The sequence below is a fragment of the Leopardus geoffroyi genome, chromosome C1 (genome assembly GCF_018350155.1).
Source record: "Leopardus geoffroyi isolate Oge1 chromosome C1, O.geoffroyi_Oge1_pat1.0, whole genome shotgun sequence".
Classification (NCBI taxonomy): domain Eukaryota; kingdom Metazoa; phylum Chordata; class Mammalia; order Carnivora; family Felidae; genus Leopardus; species Leopardus geoffroyi.
The window spans coordinates 166,960,585-166,986,131 of NC_059328.1; the positions used below are offsets into that span (position 1 = coordinate 166,960,585).

Consider the following 25,547-nt stretch of genomic DNA (forward strand, 5'->3'; position numbering starts at 1 on the left):
TAACGAAAAAGCTTGTCATAGTTTACAGGAATAATAGGCTAAGAATTATTCTATAAAGTAAACAACACAGAAATAGATTTCCCTCCACTTTCATATTGAATAAAGGCCCCAAAACTAGAAACTAGGAGAAAATCTTACGACAGGGCCTCGCCAGAAAAAATTGAAGGGCTAATAACCCAAGAATCGTATCTTTGATGCAGTAGAAAAGTTGGGGGAGGGGAAGGGACACTTTCGGTGCTATTAATTATTGATATTCAATTTATCATTGATAAGATGTGAGAAAAGTATATTGAGGAATATTAGATTTAGACATATCCTGGGAAAGATTTGGAACACCATAGATTTTAAATGTCCAACTCCCAAGAGAAGCTGTACCTCTAGGTGGTGTCACCTCCTCAACCTCTTCTATGCTAGGTGGTTCTTCTGGGATCTCTTCTTCCGGAATAGGCTCTTCCGGTTCCTCATACACTTTAAAAAGATTATTAGTTTGTAAATAATAATTCTTTTTGAATATTAAACTAAAATGATCTATCTGAAAACAGAGGTCGTCATAAACATAGGTAATTCATAACTCAACCTTTTTCCAGTGCGTGATAACTCACTAGTCCTTGAAAAAAAATCTGTGGGGTCTTCAAATACATTAGGCCCTTTCAAGAATTTCATATTTGGAAAGGATATCAAAGAGAATTTAGTTAGAATTATTATCATTATTTTTAATGGAGATGGACTTGTTTGAAGGCAAACATTCACTTAGCGGTTTAAGTCAGATTTTCTGTACCAACTACTCAGGCTTAACTGGGAATTTCTTTTGGGTGGGTATATTCTGCTATTGCCAACCACATCATTTGATTAAAAATTCCCCATGGAAAATACAGTTTCCTTTCAAAGAGTGTCATTAAAAGAAAACAAATAAATAAACAAACAGGCTAAGCGTGTGAGAAAGGAGAGTCAGTTGATTTTCATTTGCCTGCCCAATTTTTATTAGGTAAATAATAATTTCTTTTAGAGCCTGAATATGTTTATTTTCTGAAGTGAAATGTACATTTGTCTCCTTCAAATATTAAACAATGATAAGACAATGATGACTTGGAATATCTATTTTCTTAGAAAGTCATCTACCTTCAATCGGTGGAACTTCCTCTTCTTCAAGGAGAATGATTTGTCTTTCTTCCACTTTCTTAGGTACATCAGGAACTTAAAAGATATTGATTGTTTTAGGAATTTAGAATGCAAGAACCAAAGAAGAGTGCATAAAGACCAAGTTTCCCATTTTTCAACACAAGGTAGTAAATATCAAAATACACATGCCCAAGATGAAACATTGAGATTTCATATAATCAGCTATTGAAACAAAAATAAAGAGGTTTGTGATTTAAGACTAAGAGCCCATTAAAGAGATATTCTACTGTTTATTGCTGGAGCCTCTACTCTTTTAGAAAGAGCAACAGGTACTTCATGGACTGGCTTCTTAGTTACTTCCGGCCCTTTAAAGATAGTGTTTTTATTTTTGAGAAGTAACATATGTAGAGAATCAACGTAAAATACACAAACACAAAGCGGGGGAAAAATGACATAGCACAAACATGGTTGCAACAGAGTCACAAATGGGGAATGCAAATGACACACCACACAAAGCAAACGTTTATGTTGAACATCCTGTGTGGACAGCATCACAGTTCAACATCAGTACAACAAACACATTCCTGTTTTGGGGAGATGTACCTTTGGCAGGAGGAGCCACTGCTTTCTTAAGACCAGGAGGAGGCACCTTCTTTTCTGGTTCAGGTTTCTTAGGCACCACAGGCACTTTAAAGATATTATTTGATTTTATAATTTAAGATACACAAACACAGAGACACCAGACACAGCAATAATACAACTTATAGTAACAGATATTGAAACAGAACACTGGGACTTTTACGGATAGAAAGAAGTGGCAGTGTCTAATTTGCCTGGGAGTAGCAGTACCTGTGGCGGGGGGAGGCTCCTTTTTCTTAGGAATGATCATTTTCTTCTCTGGCACTTTCTTCTTAACCTCAGGCACTTTAAAGACATCATTTCATGATAAGAATTTATTGTGAGGGACAAAAAGAGAGAACACAAGAAGTCCACACACAGAAAGAACACATGCAACAGTTGCTCAGGGTAGAGATATAGGGTAGATCAGGAGCCCAGTGTTAAGCAAGGGATCAGCAACCTATTTGAATATCAGAGGACAGATGCTGTCATTTCATCCATCTAAATTTCACTAGTAATTTATTGAATCATTATCTATAAAGTATTTCTGAATTCTTGAAATCTAATAAAGGACCAGCATGGGGTATCTGGGTGGCTCAGTCGGTTAAGCATCGGACTTCAGCTCAGGTCATGATCTTGCCGTTTTTAAGTTCGAGCCCCGCATCGGGCTCTGTGCTGACAGGTCAGAGCCTGGAGCCTGCTTCAGATTCTGTGTCTCCCTCTCTATATCTGCCCCTACCCCACTCGCACTCTCTCTCTCTAAAAAATAAATTAAAACATTAAAAAATTTTGATAAAGGACCAGCTTTACCATTTCACTGCTTATATGATATTTAACCTGGTGGAGAGGTTATGCTTATTTTAAGTAGTGATGCCATGACCTTTTGCAGAAAATACTGAGCTTTAAGGTATAACTATATGGACTTTGTCCAGTACTATGGTCTGACCTGGATAATTCATTCAGTGATAGAGCACTTTCACATACCTTACTTTATTTTATCCTCACAATAATATCTGAGCCCACTAGAACTGATACCAGTCTCCCCATTTTAAAGGAGAGATACCCGAGGCTCAGATTGGTTAAAAGGCTTGCTCAGAATAATACAGCAAGGAACAAACCCAAGGCTAAAGTCAAAACCTGCTGGGCTACCATTTATATATATGTAACACAAGACATAAGCTATTCCATAGTATTTTGAGAAATACTTCAATCCTTTTTTATCTTCATCCTGGTGTTACAAAGGCACTTCATATAAATGGCTGAAGGATGAAACTTAGGAAAATGTATTCATCATATTTAGCTTGGCAGAATATCTATATGAAAATTATGATGTTTGGGACGCCTGGGTGGCTCAGTCAGTTAGGCGTCCGACTTTGGCCCAGGTCATGATCTCACGGCTCGTGAGTTTGAGCCCCGCGCAGGGCTCTGTGCTGTGAGCTCAGAGTCTGGAGCCTGCTTCAGATTCCGTGTCTCCCTCTCGCTCTCCCCTCCCCTGCTCATTCTCATTCTCTCTCTCTCTCTCTCTCTCTCTCTCTCTCTCTCTCAAAAATAAACATTAAAAAATTAAAAAGAAAGAAAATTATGATGTTTAATAAAATTATAGGCAACTGGGTAGAACTTCTGTGGCAGTACTGGGACAATAGTTTCTTTTAACTTTGTTCTTGAATACTGTTTTGCATCCAGTGAAAAGTGGATATCAGTGTTCCTGAACATTTTTAGAAATAAAAATGTGCCACTCTATTCTATAAATATAATTTTTCCTAACCCCAATTCCACCACAATTTGTCTGGATGAAAATGTTTATGGATGAAGACTGTGCATTCACTTAGGGGAAGTATACCTTTGGGTGGTGGAGGTTCCACTTTTTTAGGAGCAGGAACGGGGACTTTCTTCTCTGGTACAGGTTTCTTTGGCACTTCAGGCACTTAAAAACATTCATTTTAAGACATTAAAAACCACAGGCACAGTATGATATATATAACAAAAAGACAAATGAGAATAAGACCACAAACGACTAAATAACATTGCATGTCATGAAATCTGAAAAGACATTCAGATCATTTACGATAGACACACATGACAGACACAACAATAAAGGCACACATGTCTGGAACGCTTTCTAAGATTCAGATGGTAGACAACATAAAGAATGAAGTAGTATAGATAAGACTGGAGATGAGTACGAAAGATGGAAAGGCAGAATGCAACACAAAAGAGGCCTTGATGACTCCAAGGAGAGTTTCTATACCTCGTGCAGGTACTGGCACCTTAGGTTTAATTTCTGGAAGAACTTCCTCTTCTTCAGGTACAACTTCTTCCTCAGGTATGAATTCTTCCTCCTCAGGAGGAACTTCTTCTTCTTCAGGAGCAATTTCTTCTTCTTCAGGAGCGACTTCTTCTTCCTCAGGTAGAAACTCCTCTTCCTCAGGTAGAACTTCCTCTTCCTCAGGTAGAACTTCCTCTTCAGGAGCAATTTCTTCTTCGAATGGGACTTCTTCTTCCCGAGGTAGAGCTACAGGAACTGGAACTGGCTCGCGTTTCTTGGATATCACTTTAAAGATATTTATTCAATCGTAAAGTGTCACTTTTACGTACACTATTCATAACAATGGGATAACATGAAAAGCAAATATTCTGGTATCATAGAGCATCGATTGTCTCAAATTCAATGTCATTAAGCATTAATTGTAATTAGTGAGGCAGTGTAATACCAGTTAGTTTTCCTTTTTGCCCTGTTTCTGTAAGAAACTAATGTACCTTTGGGTGGTGGAGCTTCCACTTTTTTCGGAACAGGTGTTGGTTTCTTTTCTTCTGGGATGAGCTTCTTGGGCACCTCTGGCACTTTAAAAATATTATTTGTCTTTAAGAATGTGTTCTTTTATGTTTTAGAGCAACGAATATGAAAATAATCACAAATACCTGACTTTTACATTTCTAATCAACAAGGTTTTAAATCATGCAATGTTATGGGGGAAGGTGTATGTGAATATACATAGCTGAAACCCACACTTAAATGATGAAGTGATGTACCTTTTGCGGGTGGAGCCTCTACTTTCTTAGGTACAGGAACTGGCACCTTCTTCTCAGGCACAGGCTTCTTGGGCACTTCTGGCACTTTAAAGAAATTATTTAGAGAAAAATGTTACATGACATAAAATTTTGAGTTTAAGCATAGTCTCAAAAAAGATTAAGTAATAAAATTATAACCAAGGCATTTCAAGAAGCATTTTATCTTTAAAATAAAATTTTTTCTTTTCCATGAAGGAATATTAAACAGTTGCATCCCCAAAGAGCATAGAATTGAACTGGTTAATTTTTCCTTATATGCAAATGTGAAATAAAAACATTTCGCAAGTTCATGTACCTTTGGCAGGTGGAGCTTCCACCTTTTTAGGAGCCGGTACTGGTACTTTCTCCTCTGGTACAGGTTTCTTGGGTACTTCAGGAACTTTAAAGATATCAAGTAGGATTAGTGTCACATTCTTCACCCATCGATAAGGACCCAACAATTTTAGGACTTAACTGAAGCATCATATAATTTTACTTTAAGAATGAAAATAATAACAGCCACAAAATAAAGGCAAGGAGAGGCACAAAATTTAAATAGAGAACACTGAGAAAACACAGACTGGTGATAAGGACAACACACAATGCCTGGTAAACGGTGATCTTGTCCATTTTGGTATTATAAGAATTTACCTTACAGTAAGAGCTTTCCACTAAAGACAAAGAGCCAAGCATTTAGCATCACCATGCTTTGATGGCAAAATTTAGAGATGAATACATGGTAAACTGCTTTTATGACCAGTTGGGAGGCCCTTGTCTTGTTAATATTGTCATGGGGAAAGAAGTTTTATCAAGTTATACTACGTGAATAAATTATTACATTATCCCACTGATGGATTATAAAGAGATGTACCTTTAGCTGGTGGAGGCTTCTCTTTTTTAGGAATGGGCACAGGAACCTTCTCCTCTGGCTTCTTAGGAATCTCAGGCACTTTAAAGATATTGTTTATTGGTAAGTTCTAACTACTAGTAACAACACATCTGTATAAAGCACAATTAACATTTCTAACAACAGAGAGCAACACACACAAAGTTGTGAACTCAGAAGATATTCATATGGAGATTAAGGCTTTTCTATGGTCATGTTATGAATGGTGGTATACCTTTTGCTGGTGGGGCTTCCTTCTTTTTGGGAACAGGAACAGGTTTCTTCTCTTCTGGAACAGGTTTCTTGGGTATCTCGGGCTCTTTAAAGATATTATTAAGAATTTTGGGAATGTTGCATACAAGATATAAAACGTGAAAAGTAACCACAGAAATCATACTTCAGCATAAGTGTCTGTTTCTAAAATAAGCAGAATTGGTCATCGGTGCTAATAAGCCCCAGAGTCGGACCAAATGAGACACCTAGACTCTAGAGATGCTGCTGCGTATCCCTTTGTCAAGAGACATAATCTACCTTTGACCGGTATCACTGGTACCACTTCTTCTTCAGTTATGAGTTCCTCTTCTTCATGAAGGTACTCTTCTTCCTCTTCATAATATTCCTCTACTTGGGTGACAACTTCCTCTTCAAAGGCAATCTCTTCTGGTTCTCGTCTTTTGGGTACTTCTGGCACTTTAAAGATATTATCTTTAGGTTTGACATTTACCAATTACTCAAGGAAGTTAAGACACACAGGGACATAGCCATTTGTAACAGAAGAAAGATCAGGCTTTATCTTTCCCAGAGAAGAGTTTCACACGTAGAACTGAACATGACTTTTACAACAAAGAAGACAACACATTAAAAAGAATATTAGGTACCTCTAACAGGTGCTGTTACTTCTTTTTTAGCAACAAGTACTTTTTCTTCTGTGACAACTTTCTTGGGCTTCAAGGGCACTTGAAATTTAAGGAGATTTATTGTCAGAAACAGGCTACCTAGCCAATGCTTGCTTTGTCAGACTTTAAGCAGACAGAATAATTTTACAAGTCTTTCATGTGATAGATATAAAACTGTTCATCTATAAGAAGCTTTATATGTTCCATGGAAATGCTTCTGAACCTCACTGGGATAAAAACGGACAAAAATACTCAAGTAACTTTGAAGTAGCAGAACCCAGATGTGAAATTACGTTTAGTGTTCAGGTATCTCTGCTTATAGGAAACATCCTTTACTGAAAAGCTAAATTTGCCTCTGGGTAAGTATGCTTTCTGAAAGTGCAGAGAAATTACTTCATACTTAGAAAAAAAAAAAGACTAGGCACTGAGTTAGATTTTTTGTTTTTAAGCCTTTAAAATAAGTTTAGAATGAATAAACAGGTATGAAACCGTGGTCAACACTGTTATATCATTGTATCAATTTAGATAAGTTAGGAATGTGTCAAATGGTTACCAATTTTAAATCCAAGTATTCTATTTTAAATATAGTGTAGCCACAGCTGTTGTATCATAGGCTAAGGATACATTTCCAAACAACTTTTTGTTTTATAGGTAACATTATCTACTTATCCTATGTTGACAGATTTTTGTATCTAATAAATCCCGACGATAAAAGACATACAAAAACAAAATGAAGCAAAACATAGCTACCTTAATTTTAAAAGAGACATTATAAAAGATCACAATTTTGGAAGGAAATCATTATACCTTTAACAGCTGGCTCAGCCACCTGCTCTTTTTCACGTTTGGTAACTGAAATATGTATTTTTTCCTCAACAAGTTTCTTTGGTTCTTCAGGCACTTTGAAGACATTAATTATTGAAGAACATTAAAACCAGCCACACAAATACCATATAAATAAAAAATACACAAAAACTGTGAAATGTAAGAATCAGGACCACAACACATTCAGTAAAAACAAAAAACAGCAGACAAGGTAGTAAGACACATTTATAGAACATAGGTAACAAAGATGTTTCTCGTAGTTATCACTCTGCAAAGTACCTTTGGGTGGTGGAGGTTTGAGTTTCTTGGGAATGGGCACTGGTACTTTTTCTTCAGGGACAGGTTTCTTCGGCACTTTAAAATATCAATATTAACAGATTTAAAAACCAGATTTCTCAAGAGTAGTAAGAACAAAAAGAAACACAATGTACAACATAATACCGCCCCCCCACACACACAATTTGTACGCTGCCACTTCAACATGTGTGTATAGCATGACAGACATGTAGGAAACATGGGTCTCTTAGAACTGATAATATTTTTCTCACTGTACCTTTAGTTGGTGGGGCCTTTGGCTTTTTGGGAACCGGTTCTTCTTGGACAGGCTTTACTGGGAGAGGCTTCTCGGGTTCTTTAAAAGTACACACAAGGTATTTAATGTTAGACTTTGGAACATAAATAAAACATGCTAGTTCCTAAATGGACTCAAAGAATTAAAGTAACATATTTTTTATTTACAGTGTAGCCATAGCCTCTAGAGCTGAATGAGAATCACAGGTTCAAGGAGATTAAGGCCTAAAAGCCCTAAACAAGCTTACAGTGCCCTTTCCTCCTGGCTTTTAGGTCACTGTAACTTTCTCTTACATAGTAACATTTTCATTTCACTTTAGGTAGAAAAAAATCATGGTTAAGACTTCTTTCTAAATAATGTTGGCTTTTAATGCTATCTTTACAACCACATAGAATGTTCTCAAAGTTAAGCTATGGAGTATCAGAGATTGGGTACATGAAATAATAATATTGATTCATTTCCAAATTCCAGTAGGAACTTAATTCTTTGAGTAAAATAAAGACATTGCAGCTGAAGTTATACTCAACAAATCTGATCTTCATTAGATGTAACATAACTGCTTGTGTTAGCCTCCTCTGTCTTTACTTCTGAAGCAATCTTGTCAAGTTTTTTTTTAATATGAAATTTATTGTCAAATTGGTTTCCATACAACACCCAGTGCTTATCCCAACAGGTGCCCTCCTCAATGCCCACCACCCACTTTCCCCTCCCTTCTACCCACCCCCCCCATCAACCCTCAGTTTATTCTCAGTTTTTAAGAGTCTCTTATGGTTTGGCTCCCTCCCTCTGTAACTTTTTTTTCCTTCCCCTCCCCCATGGTCTTAAGTTTCTCAGGATCCACATAAGAATGAAAACATATGGTACCTGTCTTTCTCTGTATGACTTATTTCACTTGTCAAGTTTTGATGATGGGAACCCATCTTTTGAGTTTTACATCAAATGGAAAACATTTTTTTACAAATATTTTTGACTCATGGAAAATACATTTTTCAAAAGACTATTGTACTCGATAATAACACATTTTAGAATAAGATATTCAGAAATTTCTGATCATGTATTACAATGATCATGGGCCCTTGCAGATAAACTCTTAACCTTTTTGAGAAAGAAACTTAGGGACATTTGCTATTTTGTGTCTAAGCAAAAATGAGGGGGAAATAGGTTAGTCTCAGAACCAAAGTTGAATAGTAACCTTAAGATTTATGGAGATTTTTTTCTAAAAGTTACCGAAGAACCAAAAAGTCCTGAATTTGTCAAATGAAGTAAAGTTCTTTGCAAATGTCTTTGGGCATCCAAACTTCTATCCCGTTCTAATGGAATCTGAAAGTATTTAATGTGGTGTCAGGTGTGCAGTTTTGCTCATACCTGTGACATATTCTTCATGCTCTTTATACTCTTCATAATGCTCAAATTCACGTTCCGCATATTCTTCATATTGGTCATATTCTTCTGTTGGCTCATACTCCTCAAATTCTTTATAATCATATTCCTCATATTCTTCATATTCCTCTTCCCGTTCTACCAAAACGGTTTCTTCTTCTTGAGTGTAAGACCATTCTTTCTCTTCAGTTACAGTTACTTCTAGAATAATATTGACAACAGGCAGCATTTTACTTCAAGCCCATTTAGGAGTGATAGTGACGATGCACTTTGATTTCATTCTTATGTGATGGATTCATGCACTGGTTATGGGAGACCCTGACTGTCCTTTCTTCCTCAAGGTATTAAAGAATGTACATTTTGCTCTCTATGATTACAAATGTTAGATGTCCTGCCATAAGTCAACATAAGCCAGTAAAGGTGGGAGTCAAATTAGGAAGTAGCAGGCAAAAAGCTGTATAGTTTTTTATTTAGTCAAAGCTCAACATACCTTTCACGGGAGGAGCTTCTCTTTTTGGAACTTCAATGGATACCTTTTCTTCTTTAACAGCTCGTTTTCTGATTTCAGTGACTTTAAAAAGAGTAATTATTAAAAGTGAATTACAGGATTTTGAATATGTGCATGTTAAGAGCTACTGTGTATGAACCATCACAGACAAAGACAACCATCACCATGCTCGTCATTATTTCTCATTCACATGGCAAGAAAAAATCAATAGACTGGGAAATAAACATGGTCTATGATACAAAGGAATACTTTTTCCTAACCTGCTTAATGTTTCAAAGATATTGAATGCCTTTAAGAAGGTCAGGGAGTGTTTATAAGAGACTTCAAAAAGACACCCAGCCAGCATAAACAATGACTAGCGAACAAGCATTAGGCAGAAGCTTGAGTCACATAAGTAGTGTCTTCGCCTGAATTCTAAAGTGTTCTCAATAAGCTCCACTGGCACCATGTAGAAAATCCAGGCTTTAAAAAATTTGAAGTTTTGTCAAAGACTGCCACACAACACAATCATTTCGGCAGATGAGTTTAGTATACAGACAATAACATATTAGAAGACGAGTCCATTTTGAGGGAAAGTACACGTTTGGGGGAGCTTCGCACTTTTGCGGAAAAGAAGGAAGAAGGATACTTTCTGGTATCAGAAATGTTGAGTTTTGAAGTGACAGGAAATAGCGTGTGCATATGACTTACTTTATAATAAAGTATTCAGATTATTTTCTCTAAAGATCCCAATTCCTCTAGGTTAACTTCAGTACCTACATGCTTCTTTCGAGTTTTGAAAAAAGTTGGTGTACCTTTTGCTGGTGGTTCCTCCTCTCTTTTAGGTTTGAGTTTTGGAATTTTTTCTTCTGGAACAGCTCTCTTGGGCTCCGCGGGCACTTTAAAGACAGATTTCACTTTAAAGACTTGTTTCCCTCATTCAAACCTCCAAAAGGCAGTCAGAGAATAGTAACTCAAACATAAAAGACTTGACATTTGCATTATTTCAAACATACAAAACAACTAGAGCAACAAGAACAACGAACAACACCCATATAACCAGTGCATTTGGGAAAGAGAATAGATTAAATACAATATTCTGTGTATTGAAAGGTCTCATGTACCTCTTGCTCTTGGAGGCTCTTCTTTTTTAGTCACAGCAACGTGAACTTTTTCTTCCTGAGTAATTTCCACGTGCCTCTCAGTCACTTGAAAGATAATTTTAGGATTTGGGAGTTAAATTACTTACTTAAAGTGGATTTTTTTTTTTTTGTATTGGCCAGAAAGCACTGTGATTTTAGACTATGACAATTCACAACACACACACCAATAAACGTCACAACAGGTTAATACTCCACCCATAAATAAGGCAATAATACACCATTGCCTCCGACCTACACCAGTAACCCCCACACACAAGGTGTGAGCCAAGGTCAGCAGCAAGAGGATGAAAAGACAAGACACGGTTCTTGTTTTTGTGCTGGAGAATTTCATTTACCTTTGGTTGGGGGAGGTTCTTCTTTCTTAACCACTTTTGGAGGAACCCTTTTTTCTGGAACTGGCTTCTTTGGCTCTTCTGGCACTTAAAAGACATCAAGCAACACAATCAAGCACACAACGTGGAAAATCTTAAACACAGGCACACGTTTTCTTGTTAGTGTTATAGAAATCTGAAGAACGTACCAATTTAAGATGAAAAAGACAGACATTGTGCAAGAAAGAATAAAATAAAGCCAATATACCTTTAGCTGGTGGCACCTTTTCCTTTTTAGGAACTGCAGCAGGGATTTTCTTTTCTGGCACAGTTTTCTTAGGTGCCTCAGGAACTTTAGAAAGATGAGGTTTAAGAACATCAGTTTGCATTACAGATAAAGTGACATGTGGGGCTTCGCTTTTTGTAAAGACCATACGTACACACAAACATTAATGACTGAATCAGCAAAGATGTTGATACACGTGTGAGGACAAAATTCAGGCAGTCCTCAGAGGCTTTATAGCTATTAAAGCAAAGGGTATCATATTCTTTGAAAGAGAACTATACCTTCAGCTGGTGGAGGCTCCTCTACCTTAGCAGGAATTTTCGGTTTCAGCACAATCTTCTTCTCATGCTTCTCACGCACTTGAAAAGATTACAAAATACACGTGTAGAAATGCCCAGATTCCTTTTTTTTTTTTTTAACTGTTTATTTATTTTTGAAAGAGAGAGAGAGCACACAAATGGGGAGGTGCAAAGAGAGAGGGAGACAGAGAATCCGAGCAGGCTCTGTGCTGTCAGTGCAGAGCCCAATGTGGGGCTCAGTCTCACAAACCATGAGATCATGACCTGAGCTGAAACCAACAGTCAGGTGCTTAGGTGACTGAGCCACCCAGGTGCCCCCAGATTTCTTTTCAATAAAAATATATGGAATCTTTTTACTTAGACGTGATGGCTATCAATACTTGCAATACAAGTGATAAACTAACCACAAGAGGACATAAAGAATGGGACAAGCCAAACACACGTGGGGCTCAAATTAACACAAGAGTCGGTATACCTTCGGCAGGTTCGGCCTCCACTCTCTTAGAAATAATGTGCATCTTTTCTTCCACGACATATTCCTCAGGCTCTTCCATCACTTTAAAGACATCAGTTTTAAAGAAAAGTTGTAGTGCTTTTCAAGTTTAACTTCAGCTGTAATTTATTACTTCAAAGAGCAATTAAAATAATAAAAAGTTTAACACGTGCCAGATCCCCAATTGTTCCCATTTAAGATACCCAAAGAAGTGCATTTTAGTTAAAGCGTGTGCCTCAATAAAGCATGTGGAAAATAAGTTTCAATAATTTAATTTTCAAGTGTATCATAAAGATAATAATGCTTGTATTCAGAGGAATAACAGGACAAGTACACGACATAAAAAACAATCCTAGTGGCTAAATTAATAAGAACACAAGCATTTGAAAATAGGTTTCAAAAATAACAGAGCACTCTAGGTTTGAAGGCTTCAGGGCAGAAACATACACTTGAGGAATCATAAATGGGTTTATAAAAAAAGCCTGTATTACATATGAAAAACCTACTGAGGACTTGGCAACTGGGTGGTGTATTTTTTTTCCATCTTTGTGGGGACAGGTATGGTAGAAGAGACAGGTGTCTTCATATGATTTTTGAATCTATGTGTATAGTATTAATTATAGAATAGAATCTAGTTATAGACACATCTCTTTACACTAAAAGCCAACTTAACAGACTACCCATCTTCTCCCTAAATCTTCCAGGCTTAATGAAAACTTAAGAACATCATAGAACATCTCTCTTTTTAACTAGAGTCCATATACAGAAAGAGATTTATAATGTGTACTGTCAAAAGTTGAAATCAGATTCATGCAGTGAGAACTTTCTTTTTTTTTTTTTAATTTTTTTTAGCGTTTATTTATTTTTGAGACAGAGATAGAGCATGAACGGGGGAGGGTCAGAGAGAGGGAGACACAGAATCTGAAACAGGCTCCAGGCTCTGAGCTGTCAGCACAGAGCCTGACGTGGGGCTCGAACTCACGGATCGCAAGATCATGACCTGAGCCGAAGTCAGCCGCTTAACCGACTGAGCCACCCAGGCGCCCCGAGAGCTTTCTTTATACACATGTTATGTTTGGTTTCCCAAACATGTCTAAAAGGGATGGGGCCCTCTTTGATCTATTAGATTCCTGACTTACACCCAACACCATGGCCTTTCCCAGGAAGCACAACAGAACCGGTGGGCTTCCTCTTGGGACTCATGTCCCATCTTGCTCTGCCCCAAGCCATTCCGTTATGATTGCCCCTGGGAATTTTATATGGACTTTTCTTCCACGTGGAGAAGAAGTGAGGCACATTTATTAGCCAGAAATGCATTCTCAAGGGCATCTACATATAGAATTCTATTTATCTTTTTATTAGAAAAAGGGTCAATTTGTTACAGAGCTTACTGATTTTTCTTTAAAGCAGAGCTATGTCGGAACTTTCTTAAGGAAGTTCTTTCAGATATATAGCTTCAGCCAGGTTGCTGCACTTTAACAGTAAACCTAGTGGGATCTTACTCATTGAAAAGGACTGAAATAAAGCTCATTGTTCAATCCTTATGAAGCAATAGAGAACTAGCATTATAGGTATGGGGACATCTGAATAGCTAATTCAATCAAAGATATTACATCATTGTTTTCTCCACAATGAAATATAAGAAAAGCCTATGTGTTCAGTGCTTCACTATCAAACATGGCCTTGACTTCTGGAATATAATAACACAATTTCTTATTCATTTAAAAACTGTGAGTTGTGCTATCAACACTGCTTTATGGTACCCATGTTTTAGACATTAGACTACCAGGTGAAGTTTATGCTAGCCCACCATGCTGAAATCGAGTCCTGTCTACTGAAAGGATACATGTGTATGGCGATACGTGCACCATGAGTAACCTATAAATATGAAGCCTTTTCTCTCCCCCTCACCTATAGCCAAGTAAGAGAGGATGGACAAGAAATACATTGGATGTTTACTCTAAGTCCTGCTCCTGAATCTTGTGTTTTGATCAACAGATACATCTAATGAGGCCCACAGATGCTCACTGAATTTGTGTCACTTTCATTAATCTGAGAAACAATCTGTGAAAGAAAACAGCCCATCAAGACTCCAGATCATCTCTGGATCAGGGCATTGTTTACCTTCATATTCTGTAACTTCCACTTCCTCCTCCTCCTCCTCTCTTTCCTCTTCTCTATAAACTGAAACGGACACTCTTTCCTCTTCTGCTGAATAACTCCACTCCTCCTCTGCAGATATTTTAAAAGATAATATTTAATTTAAATTCAGTCTCCTGAAATACTGGTAATAGCCATATGTTCCCTACAGATAGATAACGGTTCTTCTCTCTGCTGAGGGCGTGGCTTCATAGTGCTTCCCTCATTAAATGGAAGTGAGAGCTGATTTAAGATAAGAGAACAGTACAGCCCAAGACTGAGAAGAATATTCAGATGATGTCCAAGTGTGGCCACTTTGGACAATTATCACATTTTCAGCACCCCATTCACTGTCTTGGAATGATTTAGGACCAATGCAGACACAAAAGACTCAGTCTCAGAAAGCTATGGCATGTAGACTCCGATAAGGACAACTTGTAAGGTAAACAGTCACATCTGGAAAGAAGGACATTGAGGAAACACACACACCCATTTCCCCCCTCACTTCTGATTATATACCTTCATGTCGCATGACTTCCACTCTTTGAGGAACTGCAACAGATAGTTTTTCTTCGGCAGCAAATCTTTTTTCTTCTACCACAGTTTTCTTAGAAACTTCAGCTTTAAAAAAGCATTAAAGTTGAAGTTTAAATTTTAAGAATCTTAATAATTTTCTCTCCCTAGGAGTTTGGGTAATAAATACACAATATACCGTTCTCACTAACACAATGGGAAAACAAGTTACGTAACATATCACAAGGATGTACACATAACGAGTCAATCAGAAGAGAGACAGAGGGTCACGCAGGAAGACACGTGATGGAACAAAGGAAGAATTCACAAGCTAAAAGATTTTTGTCAAATCCTACCTCGGGGAGGAGGAGCTTTCTTAGCAACAGGAACTGGCACAGGAACTTTTTCTTCAGGGACGGGTTTCTTACGTAGAGCTGGCACTTTAGAAACATGTACTTTTAGAACCTCAGAGTCATCTCACTGAAGGCCAACCCCAAACACAGATATACACCCACAATGCACTCAATATCACAGAACTAACAAAACTATCATTTGCCTTGTCACATAATATTATGTAAGATGGTTCTTGGAAAGAGAGAGAGGCGATACCTTTTGGTGGTGGAACTTCTTCCTCTTTTTGAGGAACAGGTCTTTTTTCTTCAGGAACTTTCTTCTTTGGTATTTCTGGCACTTAAAGAATAGTATTTGATTTTAAAATTCCCAGAACGGCAAAATAAATGAGCAACCCAGAATTGGCATGCCCATGAAAGAAGACATGCAATTAAAGAAGCCTCAAGGAAAGACAAGGTTATTTATGAAGATGGAATTAAGTACCTGCTGGTGGTGGAGACTCTTCTCTTTGAGTAACAATGGTTATTTTTTCTTCTGTGACAACCCTCTTCTGTACTTCAGGAACTTGAAAAGACATGAATGTTTAGAAATGAATTTATATTTTCCCAAGTAGCTAATTTACAGCTATTTTGTAAAAGAGTAGGCAGGTGGACAGGCACTTCTGTTGAATTATTACTCACGCCATAAAACACTCATTTTGAATTAAAGTAACTCAACACACAAGGAAACACAAAAGTGTTTTGTACTCAAGACATAAAAATAGGGCTCCTTTACCATGCAAGACACTGTACCTTTAGCTGGTGGAACTTCCTTTTTCTTTGCGACAGGAACAGGAATCTTTTCTTCAGGGACCGGTTTCTTTGGCACCTCTGGGACTTAAAGTTTTTTAAACAGAACATTAGTTCAGACATATACCACTTTTATGAATGGACATAGGCACATACACAAATCTTTAGTAGTTAATGTTATAGAGTTTCGATGTATTGGCAAAATAACACAGAAAATTAGACTATAATGTTACAAAGGTCATGATGTGATAAATGCCACAAGTAGTGTTACAGAAGCATTCAAGCAATTAAAAGTGAGTTATATACACAAAAAGATATGTACATAACTTATTTACATATCGGTATGCTTTTGATAAAACAAACCAGTGACTACACAAACAATATAGTGTGTAGATATAGAATATAGCAAAGTGTCGTGATGTTTTGTATGGAGAAATGGAATCCATAATGACAATGGAGTTAATTTATCTAAGACTATCTTAGACTAAGACATATTTAGAATAATTGTATCTATATGTTAGCATTTTTTTCTCATCTCTCTTCTGATTTTGTTTGTTTTTGATGCAACTGTAGTGTGTTGAAAAATCAGGAAACACTCATTCTAGAGTAAATTGGCTTCTCCATCTGATATCCATGTGTCAATGGCTTTGGGAGCTCTGTGTGTGAAATTTTGTGGGTATGTGCATATATGCTTTTCTCTAAGAGGCTTCATTGTTTTCAAAAGGATCTCTGACCCAAAAAGGTTAGCAACGGTTTAGTTTATCTAAGTGTTGATGGTGTGGAATTTTTAACCGGCAGATGTATTTTATTTTAACAGGATGCATTACCAGCAATAATTGTTTCCATTTCAAACAGGATAGCAGTTTTTGTGAACTCCTGCACTTCTATACTTGCATTTGTAACATCTCGATGTAATTATACAGATACACATTTCTGTCTGTATATATTATCTATATATGGGTGTTTATGCATATCTATATATGTTACTATGTGTGTTTATTTCAATGGTGAGACATGTCTCTGTGTCTCCTTCAGGAGTGATCAAGTGGCTTTGGTATGAGTATTGGTTTTAGTAATATGATCTTTTAATATATTTTATCTTCATATACTCATTATATTTTAATGATTAGGTAATCAGGAATCATTTTACAAATCATTCGATTAAAAAAAAAAAAGACCCAGAATTCTGAAACAGTCAAGAGTTTGAGAAAGAGGAGAAACAGATTTGATTCAGGAAGAAACTGGACAATGGAAGTCAGGCAAAATGGGAACATGATGATTTCAGTAAGCCTAAATTGGATGCTACTGAATTCTTGCTGAATCTCTCTGTAACAGACCAGATATGTGCAGTCTGTAGTTTCACTGCATCCATAAAGTCGTGTCTTATACCACCACCCGCCCCCACAAAACAAACCAAATTCAAAAGCAAAGTAAAGGATTAGCACATCGACTCCAAACATACCTAGACCAAAAGGCCTCTGACTGGGTAATAGATAATCGTAACATTTATGGCAAATACTGACATTCAATTAAAGTCGGGAAACACGGTGAAAGTACATGTCGAAAATCAATGTTTCCCACTATCCTAGACTCACCACTATGGACTTTTCAGAAGAGTGACAGTTACTAGCAGCATTGTACAATCTTTGTCTAGTTAATATTCAGTTCTGCCAAACACCGTCAGAAGGTTGCTACTCTTTGTCTCTCATTATAACTCATGGAAGTGTTTTGTATTAAGAAAAACATCCCATATATAAGGGGTGAAAGAGTTTTTCTTCCAAACACGCCTGCTGAATACGAGTTTCACAAAATTTCTTCTGAGACAGGAAAGATATTAAAAATTTAAGACAGCAGTTTGACATAGTTACTTCTTTTAAGAACACTTTGGTGATGTCTTTGGGATGTTCAGTGTCATAAATAATGCATGCCAAGAGTACAGCCCTGGAAGGTGGTAAACAAATGAAAAACACGAGTGGCATCTAAAAGACACAAAATACTAAGACAGCATAGCATGCGGTTGAAGACCACATAAAACAAAAGACTGGCATTTGGGGAAAAGGGTTGCCCCATGATCAGTTCTGGTGTACCTTTTGGGGGAGCAGCAGGTTCCTTTTTGGGTACAGGAACGGGCTTTTTCTCCTCTGGCACAGGTTTCTTGGGAACTTCAGGAACTTTAAAGATACCATTGTTGAAACAATGTTGAGAATTCGAGTCTCCTTCTGAGACATTTAAGATTATACTAAAGCATAAATCCTCAGTAAGAGTGTAAGAATTTAGGAAGTAATTAAACATGCTCTACTTGTGGTAGAAATGTATGCTAAATAAATCAGTACCATAGAGACACCACATACATTCCATGAAACAAAGACCCAGTTAGTATGGTCTAAATGTTACTGATACTTGTATAATACATTACCACAATTAATGAAATAAACATACACAGAACTAAATACATTACAAATGGTTGACAGATGCTGTTTCGTTAATACACAGATCCCATAGAAAAAGATACAAAAAAAAAAAAAAAAAGACAGACATGGAGAAATTTTTTTCCCAAAATATTATTCTACCTTTGGCTGGTGGGGGCTCCACCTTTTTAGGAACGGGAACAGCAACCACTTCTTCTGGGACTGGTTTCTTAGGTGGCTCAGGGACTTTAAAAAAGAGTGCCATTTTTGAGAAATCTTGTGTTTTTACAACAAGGTATATGTGGTTGCAAGGTAGTGTTAAAATAAAGTGTAGACATTTCTCTTGTATGACAAACGAATGCAAGAAACTTCTACGTGAGAAACGAGTGTGAAGGGAACTGAAAATGTGGCTGTGAGAAACGAGTGTGAAGGGAACTGAAAATGTGGCTGTTAGTCACCTTCGACTGGACTGCAGGAGCCTCCACTTTCCTAGAAAGTGCCCCAGATGCCAGTTTTAGAAACTTTACATGTACAAAGTGACTGCATTATAATAATTGCATTAGATTATCTTAAATAGTTTTTGTATCCTAAATATGTAACGATTTGGGGAGGGGAGCCCTAATTTGTAGCAGCTGCCATTTTCCAATTTCTGTGATGGTGTAAATACTCCCTCCCTGGCTACTGAGCATGGTGACATTGTCATGGAGTTGGGAAGAGATGTGCAGTTGCCCACCGCAATCCAGTACTTCGACTACGTAGGCACAATAGATGGAAACAACCTCAGAGACAGAGAATAATAATAAAGTGCAGTAAAAGTGGAAGCAGAGAGTTTTAACTATGATCATGGTTTTTAATATAATTTGTTTAATTGTAAGTTCATATAGTTTAACTTTTAGTCATGGAGGTATTGCACACTGGGTCGCAGCATCCCTGAAACTTAACCATCAGCTCTGGGGGAGTTGGCATGAGCTGGCTCCAGGACATCAAATCTCTATTTCCAAAAAGCTGGTCGCTAGATTGTAAGGTCTCTGAAGCAGAGAACAGAGTTCCCATTTATGCTCATTCCTCTCTCCTGTGTGCTCCTCATGGTCTCCCATCCCCCTGTAATGTCCACTGTACACAGTGGCCATAGGTCTGCTGACCATGTGACCAAATCCATTATGCAATATTAACATGTCCAGATGCTTGGATCTGCTATGGAAATTTTAAAAGATTTTAAACTTAGAAGGAATCACTAATACCTTTAGGTGGAGGCTCAGTCTTTTTGGAAACAGCAACATGAATTTTCTCTTCAGTAACAGTTTTCCTTTGTACCTCAGGGACTTTAAAAAAATGTACATTTTAATTACTGGTGTGCCATATTGTGGGTGGTAATTACAATTTACAAAGAATATTGAAATATGAATTAAAACAGAGACAATGTGCAATGAAAAGATGACAGAGAGCTACAAGGAGACAGAGATGCCTATAGAATCACAAGTTAGGTAAGAAGAAGAGGGATAAAAATTCATCTGACGCCCTTCCATCTGAGCCCCCAAATTCAAATGTGCCTTATACCTGTGACTGACACTTCCTCCTCTGTGTGAGAAGCAAAGAACATCTCTTCTTCTGAAATAACCATCTTCTTTGTATGCACAGCTGGGACTTCAAAGAGAGCATTTCACATTTAGTATTTGTTTTTCTAAGACAAGATACCAGATCAAATACATAGATTACATACTCTGTGTAAGTCTTTAGATACAGAATGAATGGGTTAATATGAGAGCTTGAGAATAAAGTCAGTATTGACAAGAAAACAAATCATGTTTTGATATAGAAGGACAAACAACCCATGCAGCCTTTACCAAACATTATTAAGTGGGAATCAAATAGACACAACTTCTTCACACATAATGTGGTGCTTTTCCAAATCCATTACGGTTTCTTCACATGAACAAGAGGATGGGGAATATTATATGCAATGGGATGCATTGCATAGTAAAGTTAGAAGACTATTCATTAAACAAAGCCTTCCTTAGATTAAAAAAATTATGTAATTTTAAAGCAAAATTAGAAACAAAGGGAATGTTATTATGTCCTTAAATTATGCATTATGTGCAACTCGACATAAAATATATACTGTATAAACATGTCTTCATGTTGGTAGTTTCAGGTTTGTGAATTGTTTAGTAATATATGTACACATATCCATAGACATAAATAAAAATGTTTAAAACTTGTAGCTGGAAAGACAAAGATGTATACCTTTCACTTCAATTACTTCTTCCTGCACTGGAGTCCGAGAAGGTTTTTGTGGAACAATCTTCTTTGAAACTTCGGGTACTTAAAAAATATGTACAGATATATTTGTATTGTGAAGAATATTGCTTTGCACAAAATTTAAAAATACTTTAGATGATTATATAAATAACTAACACGGGAACATACATCAGTAAACAGACGACGTGTGTACATGGTACTAGAAATGTTTTAAATCATAATACCTTTGGTAACTTGAACTTTCTCCTCCTCCATTCTTCGAGAAGTCTTTTCAATTTTTTCAACTACTGGCTTCTTTATAACTGCAAGCATTTTAAAGAAATTGCAGTACTTTTAGAATTTCTATTAAAATTCTCTCTTTCTCCCTATGTATCCATATATGTATGTATATATGTTTACATGCATATATAATATGTATATAATTTTAAAGAAAGAAACAAGTTTGGTACTCTGAACTTTAAGTACAAGGTTCTGTACTTCAAATATTTTGGTTATTTTAAAAAATATTTATCATAATAATCTTTTTATTATCTTTTTAAATTTTGCATTAAATAAATTAGATATTCTTAGGAAAAAAATTCATTGATACAATAAAGCTTAGAGAAGAAGTTGTGCCTATTGGATTGAACTGGTGGTTTATACATCTTTGCCAAACAAGCCATGATAATGATGTGGATGCTCTGATCTACTTAAATAATTCCAATTACATACCTTTTGGAGGCGGTGCTTTCTTTTCAGGCACTTTTGCTGGAACTTTTCTCTCACGGGATTCTTTAACAAAAACAGGAATAAGAAGGGATGCTTAAATAGGTGAGTTCTAGTTGTTTGTATCAATTGCAAAGGAAATCAGAATATATAATCATGGAAAGCATTGTGTTTGGGATCATTATTGGAAACACGATCCCTTGCAGCTGGATTTTGAAGAAGGATCACACAGAGATGCAGCAAGGTAGTGGGAGTAAACCCTGAATTTCTGCATTAGAAAATAGCACTCTTAATTCAGTAATAGGACTGAATGTTTCCACTTATAATGTCAAAGCCTGAAAATAATTACAGAAACTTAAAGATTAAGTTTCTAAAAATTTCTAACCTAAAGACCTAAATGATCATTTCATTGATTTCATATCCATTACAGATCAGGGTAACAACATTGAAAATATGAGGAACTGAGAAGAAGGAGAACAAAAGGCGCCCAGTTGATACATACCTTCGTAAACCTCCTTTTGCACTTGAATTACTTCTTTCTCTTGGTAAGTTTCTTCCCACTCTTCCTCCCCTTCGTCATAACCTTCTTCCCTTTCATAGTATTCCTGGCCTTCCTCGAAATCTTCTTCCCATTCCTCATGAACCTCCCTTTTAGCTTCTACCTTGGTCTCCTCATAATCTTCATCTGGTTCTTCATAATAAGGTTCTTCAAATGGCTCCGTGTATGGTTCCACTTCTAGTTCGTCGTAAGGTTCTTCCAAAGATTCAATGAAAACTCTCTTCTCCTCATAGACGGCACGCTTTTTCTCATACACAGCTTCTTTTTCTTTCTGAACCTCTTTCTTTCTGGTTATGGTTTTTATCTTCACTTCTTCCGCCTTGGAGGATACATCGATAATTTCAGGAGCTAAAATGAATGAATGAATGAATGATACATCAAATGACAATATTAGCATATTAATTATATCCATTATCCATATCCAATTACTTCATAAACCAAAGCCTGTTGTCAAACAATATCAGTGTTTGGATCTCAGCATTATGTCGATAATTTGTCATATTTTCTGTGTGTTGAATCCATTTAAATTTTTGTTGACTATGGAACACAATAAAGAGTATCAATGCACTCTACTCTTAATTTGAGGATTTTTCCAGTGTGAACAAAACAGCATTCAGTAAATATCAAATGGACACACCCTCCATTGTTCTAAAGGACCTCCAGTTTGCGAAGCCCCTGGTTTCCCACAAGGATATTTTAACATTTGATCATTTAATGGAATTTATATTTAATGTTAACCTCTATTTAAGTTTCTAATTATTCTTTCAGAAACATTTCTCATTTTAAAGCTACATTTCTGATAGTTGAATATGACTCTCTTATCAGTTTTGTAAAGATGATACTTAAAATTATGTAACCAAGTTAAATAGTTGTTTTTATAACAACAGCTTAAAAAAAATGAAGGCTAACATTGTTTACGTGATTCTTAGTACTTGTGTTAACTACAACTAAAACAATAAGGATGCTGCCTCCCTTTCCACCCCTCACCACTGCTGTTTCCACTGAGGCTGCGTGCATCAACATCGCCTCTGATTCCCTTTCTGGGATTGGAGCAATAGGAAATCGTCATTTCTAGTACTAATTTGAATATGGCAGAGGAGATGCCACAACTTTACGATCAACTAGAAGCCTCATATTTAAAAAAAAGAATCCAGAGCAGAGATGCAAATCTCAGGAGTAAATAAAAATATTTAACAATATCGTTTCATTTACCTTTTGCTGGAATTAAGGCAGTAGGAGGCAGGGGCTTCTTGGCAAGCTCTGGGATTTAAAAGAATAGAAAATACATTTATCTTTAGATTATGCATTATTTAATGTTTACTAATCCTCTGTGCTTTGTTAGTCATTTGTACTATCTGTGACTACTAGACTAAATGCCTTTATAACTTCCAAATTTAGCCCACGAGAATTGCTAGGCAATGCCATATTAACAAAAATGGGGAAAGGCTGAACTCTGATTCTAGTTTAGGTCGATTTAAAACAATTTCAATGAACATGAAACATGAAGAGACTATTCAATAAGTCTAATGCCAGAAAATAAGGCGTGTTTCATTTTTTCAGTGGTTAACTATGAAGTTGAGAAAATGTCCACACTTTTTGAGCTTCCTCTTATACCATAATGTTTCACAAATGATCACTCAGGGAAACATCTCCGGGAATGGTGCCTTGTGCTCCTGGACTCTCCTTCCTTCAGGAGGACTTCCTTACTCTAATCTTGGTTAAATAGGTAAAACTATTTGCTTCAATTTAGTTATCTAGTCTCCCTCCTAAAACACTTCCAGGATTTAGTACAAATGGAAGTAATTGAATTGATCCTCCTTCAAAGAGTGTTTTATTTTTCTTCAGGGACTGGCAGCAAGATGAGCCAGGAAGGGTTGTGAGTTGGGCTGGAACAGCCACTGAAATTAGCATCAGTCCTTGGCCTTCTATTGGTACAACTGACTCCAGAGCAGCCATGGGACTGGAGGTGCCATCCAGAGATAACAAGAGCTCTGGTGCTACTGCTGTGTGCCATGGACAGACACAGGCACAGGTGGACAGGGAAGAAAAAAAGGAGAAAGTAGAAAGTTGACAAAAAGAAAGCGAGGACTGAGTTCAAGAAGAGGGCGTGAGTGAGGGAAGGCAGAGGTTCCATTTTGTGAATTCAAACTCTTACCTTCCTCAGCCTCCGCTATTTGGCATTTAAAGTTGTTAACCAGGAGAAAAGCAGTTACATTCAATTTTGATTAATTAATTATAATACCTGTAGGTGCCTCTTCTTTGGGCTTTGCAACAACTTTTTTGGCATCTTTCTTCACAGCTTTTTTGGTCACTAAAAAAAAGAATGTCAGAGGTAAACAAGTAAAATGTTTCCAGGCTTTGATGGTAATGAGATCTTGCAACATTATTGCAAGATACCTTGTTTAAGAAAGGTCTTGTGCTAGAATGCAGAAAATGTTTTTTGGATGGAGATAGAATATGTAGGGTGATTTTATGCCTGTCTACAGTTCAAGTTTTCAAAACACCGAGCCCATGAACCTGTGATACCATAAATAGAAAAGGTCTACATTTTCACTTTGTTTCACTCAGATAAGAGCACTTTAAATTTGTCAGAAAGAAGAACAAGTGAATTAGTAAAATTAAAAGTCCTATCTATGATACCGTAGAAGTGTTCTTTGTTGTTGCTGACATTATACTTTGATCATGGCCCTTACTCATAACTTGACTACAGCTTTTTTTTTTTTTTTCTTTAAATTTTTTTTTTCAACGTTTATTTATTTTTGGGACAGAGAGAGACAGAGCATGAACGGGGGAGGGGCAGAGAGAGAGGGAGACACAGAATCGGAAACAGGCTCCAGGCTCCGAGCCATCAGCCCAGAGCCTGACGTGGGGCTCGAACTCACGGACCGCGAGATCGTGACCTGGCTGAAGTCGGACGCCTAACCGACTGCGCCACCCAGGCGCCCCGACTACAGCTTTTGATATTCATGAATAACACAGTTTTTAACTTTTAAAATAAGGTCTCATATTTTAGTGGGTAGTCAAACTTAGCCATGTTGACAGTATCATTCCAAGACTCATTCATTAAGATATGATTATTATTCCTGACAACACATGTAAATGGAAATTTAATTTATGATTTTTAATTCTTGTTCTTCTTTGCTCTCAGAAGTAGATGAAATATACTTAACTATTCATATAAGTTATAAAAATGCTTTTGTTATTGAGATGTATTCGTCACAAAACTGGAAGTTTTTCATTTTTTGTTTGTCTACTATAGTTTCCCTGAGGCTGGCTGAAAACTAGCTCAGCCTCTTGACACCAATGGTAGCAGATATTAGGGGACTAGCATGCCAAACCCTGGAAACTGCTACACAAAAATCTGACTATGGAAATATCTGGTTTTGACATGCAGAATTTTTTCCTGATGCGAGAATTCTGACAGCAATTCTCAACTTTCAGAA

At 36.8% G+C, this 25,547-nt stretch overlaps 1 protein-coding gene across 3 annotated transcripts in view; it reads right to left on the reverse strand.

Annotated features, from left to right (window-relative positions):
- TTN (titin) overlaps window positions 1-25,547 on the reverse strand; it is a 276,655-nt gene that overhangs the window by 141,970 nt on the left and 109,138 nt on the right. The window contains exons 111-150 of one of the 3 annotated variants that reach the window (XM_045480369.1): window positions 24,347-24,415; window positions 23,317-23,364; window positions 22,048-22,452; window positions 21,552-21,611; window positions 21,065-21,142; window positions 20,826-20,903; window positions 20,139-20,225; window positions 19,823-19,903; window positions 18,744-18,827; window positions 18,261-18,344; window positions 16,177-16,260; window positions 15,869-15,949; window positions 15,644-15,724; window positions 15,391-15,474; window positions 15,041-15,142; window positions 14,507-14,614; window positions 12,365-12,445; window positions 11,872-11,949; window positions 11,573-11,656; window positions 11,329-11,412; window positions 10,955-11,038; window positions 10,646-10,729; window positions 9,834-9,914; window positions 9,329-9,544; window positions 7,946-8,023; window positions 7,672-7,746; window positions 7,375-7,467; window positions 6,550-6,627; window positions 6,203-6,361; window positions 5,907-5,990; window positions 5,657-5,734; window positions 5,102-5,185; window positions 4,768-4,851; window positions 4,495-4,578; window positions 3,986-4,288; window positions 3,578-3,661; window positions 1,969-2,043; window positions 1,723-1,806; window positions 1,120-1,194; window positions 376-468 (exon numbers count right to left, since the gene is read on the reverse strand). The exons of the other annotated variants lie outside the window; for them this stretch is intronic. Of the exons in view, the coding sequence (XP_045336325.1) occupies window positions 376-468; window positions 1,120-1,194; window positions 1,723-1,806; window positions 1,969-2,043; window positions 3,578-3,661; window positions 3,986-4,288; window positions 4,495-4,578; window positions 4,768-4,851; window positions 5,102-5,185; window positions 5,657-5,734; window positions 5,907-5,990; window positions 6,203-6,361; window positions 6,550-6,627; window positions 7,375-7,467; window positions 7,672-7,746; window positions 7,946-8,023; window positions 9,329-9,544; window positions 9,834-9,914; window positions 10,646-10,729; window positions 10,955-11,038; window positions 11,329-11,412; window positions 11,573-11,656; window positions 11,872-11,949; window positions 12,365-12,445; window positions 14,507-14,614; window positions 15,041-15,142; window positions 15,391-15,474; window positions 15,644-15,724; window positions 15,869-15,949; window positions 16,177-16,260; window positions 18,261-18,344; window positions 18,744-18,827; window positions 19,823-19,903; window positions 20,139-20,225; window positions 20,826-20,903; window positions 21,065-21,142; window positions 21,552-21,611; window positions 22,048-22,452; window positions 23,317-23,364; window positions 24,347-24,415 (4,017 nt within the window). The remainder of the gene's footprint in view (window positions 1-375; window positions 469-1,119; window positions 1,195-1,722; window positions 1,807-1,968; window positions 2,044-3,577; window positions 3,662-3,985; window positions 4,289-4,494; window positions 4,579-4,767; window positions 4,852-5,101; window positions 5,186-5,656; window positions 5,735-5,906; window positions 5,991-6,202; window positions 6,362-6,549; window positions 6,628-7,374; window positions 7,468-7,671; window positions 7,747-7,945; window positions 8,024-9,328; window positions 9,545-9,833; window positions 9,915-10,645; window positions 10,730-10,954; window positions 11,039-11,328; window positions 11,413-11,572; window positions 11,657-11,871; window positions 11,950-12,364; window positions 12,446-14,506; window positions 14,615-15,040; window positions 15,143-15,390; window positions 15,475-15,643; window positions 15,725-15,868; window positions 15,950-16,176; window positions 16,261-18,260; window positions 18,345-18,743; window positions 18,828-19,822; window positions 19,904-20,138; window positions 20,226-20,825; window positions 20,904-21,064; window positions 21,143-21,551; window positions 21,612-22,047; window positions 22,453-23,316; window positions 23,365-24,346; window positions 24,416-25,547) is intronic. 3 annotated transcript variants of the gene reach the window in all.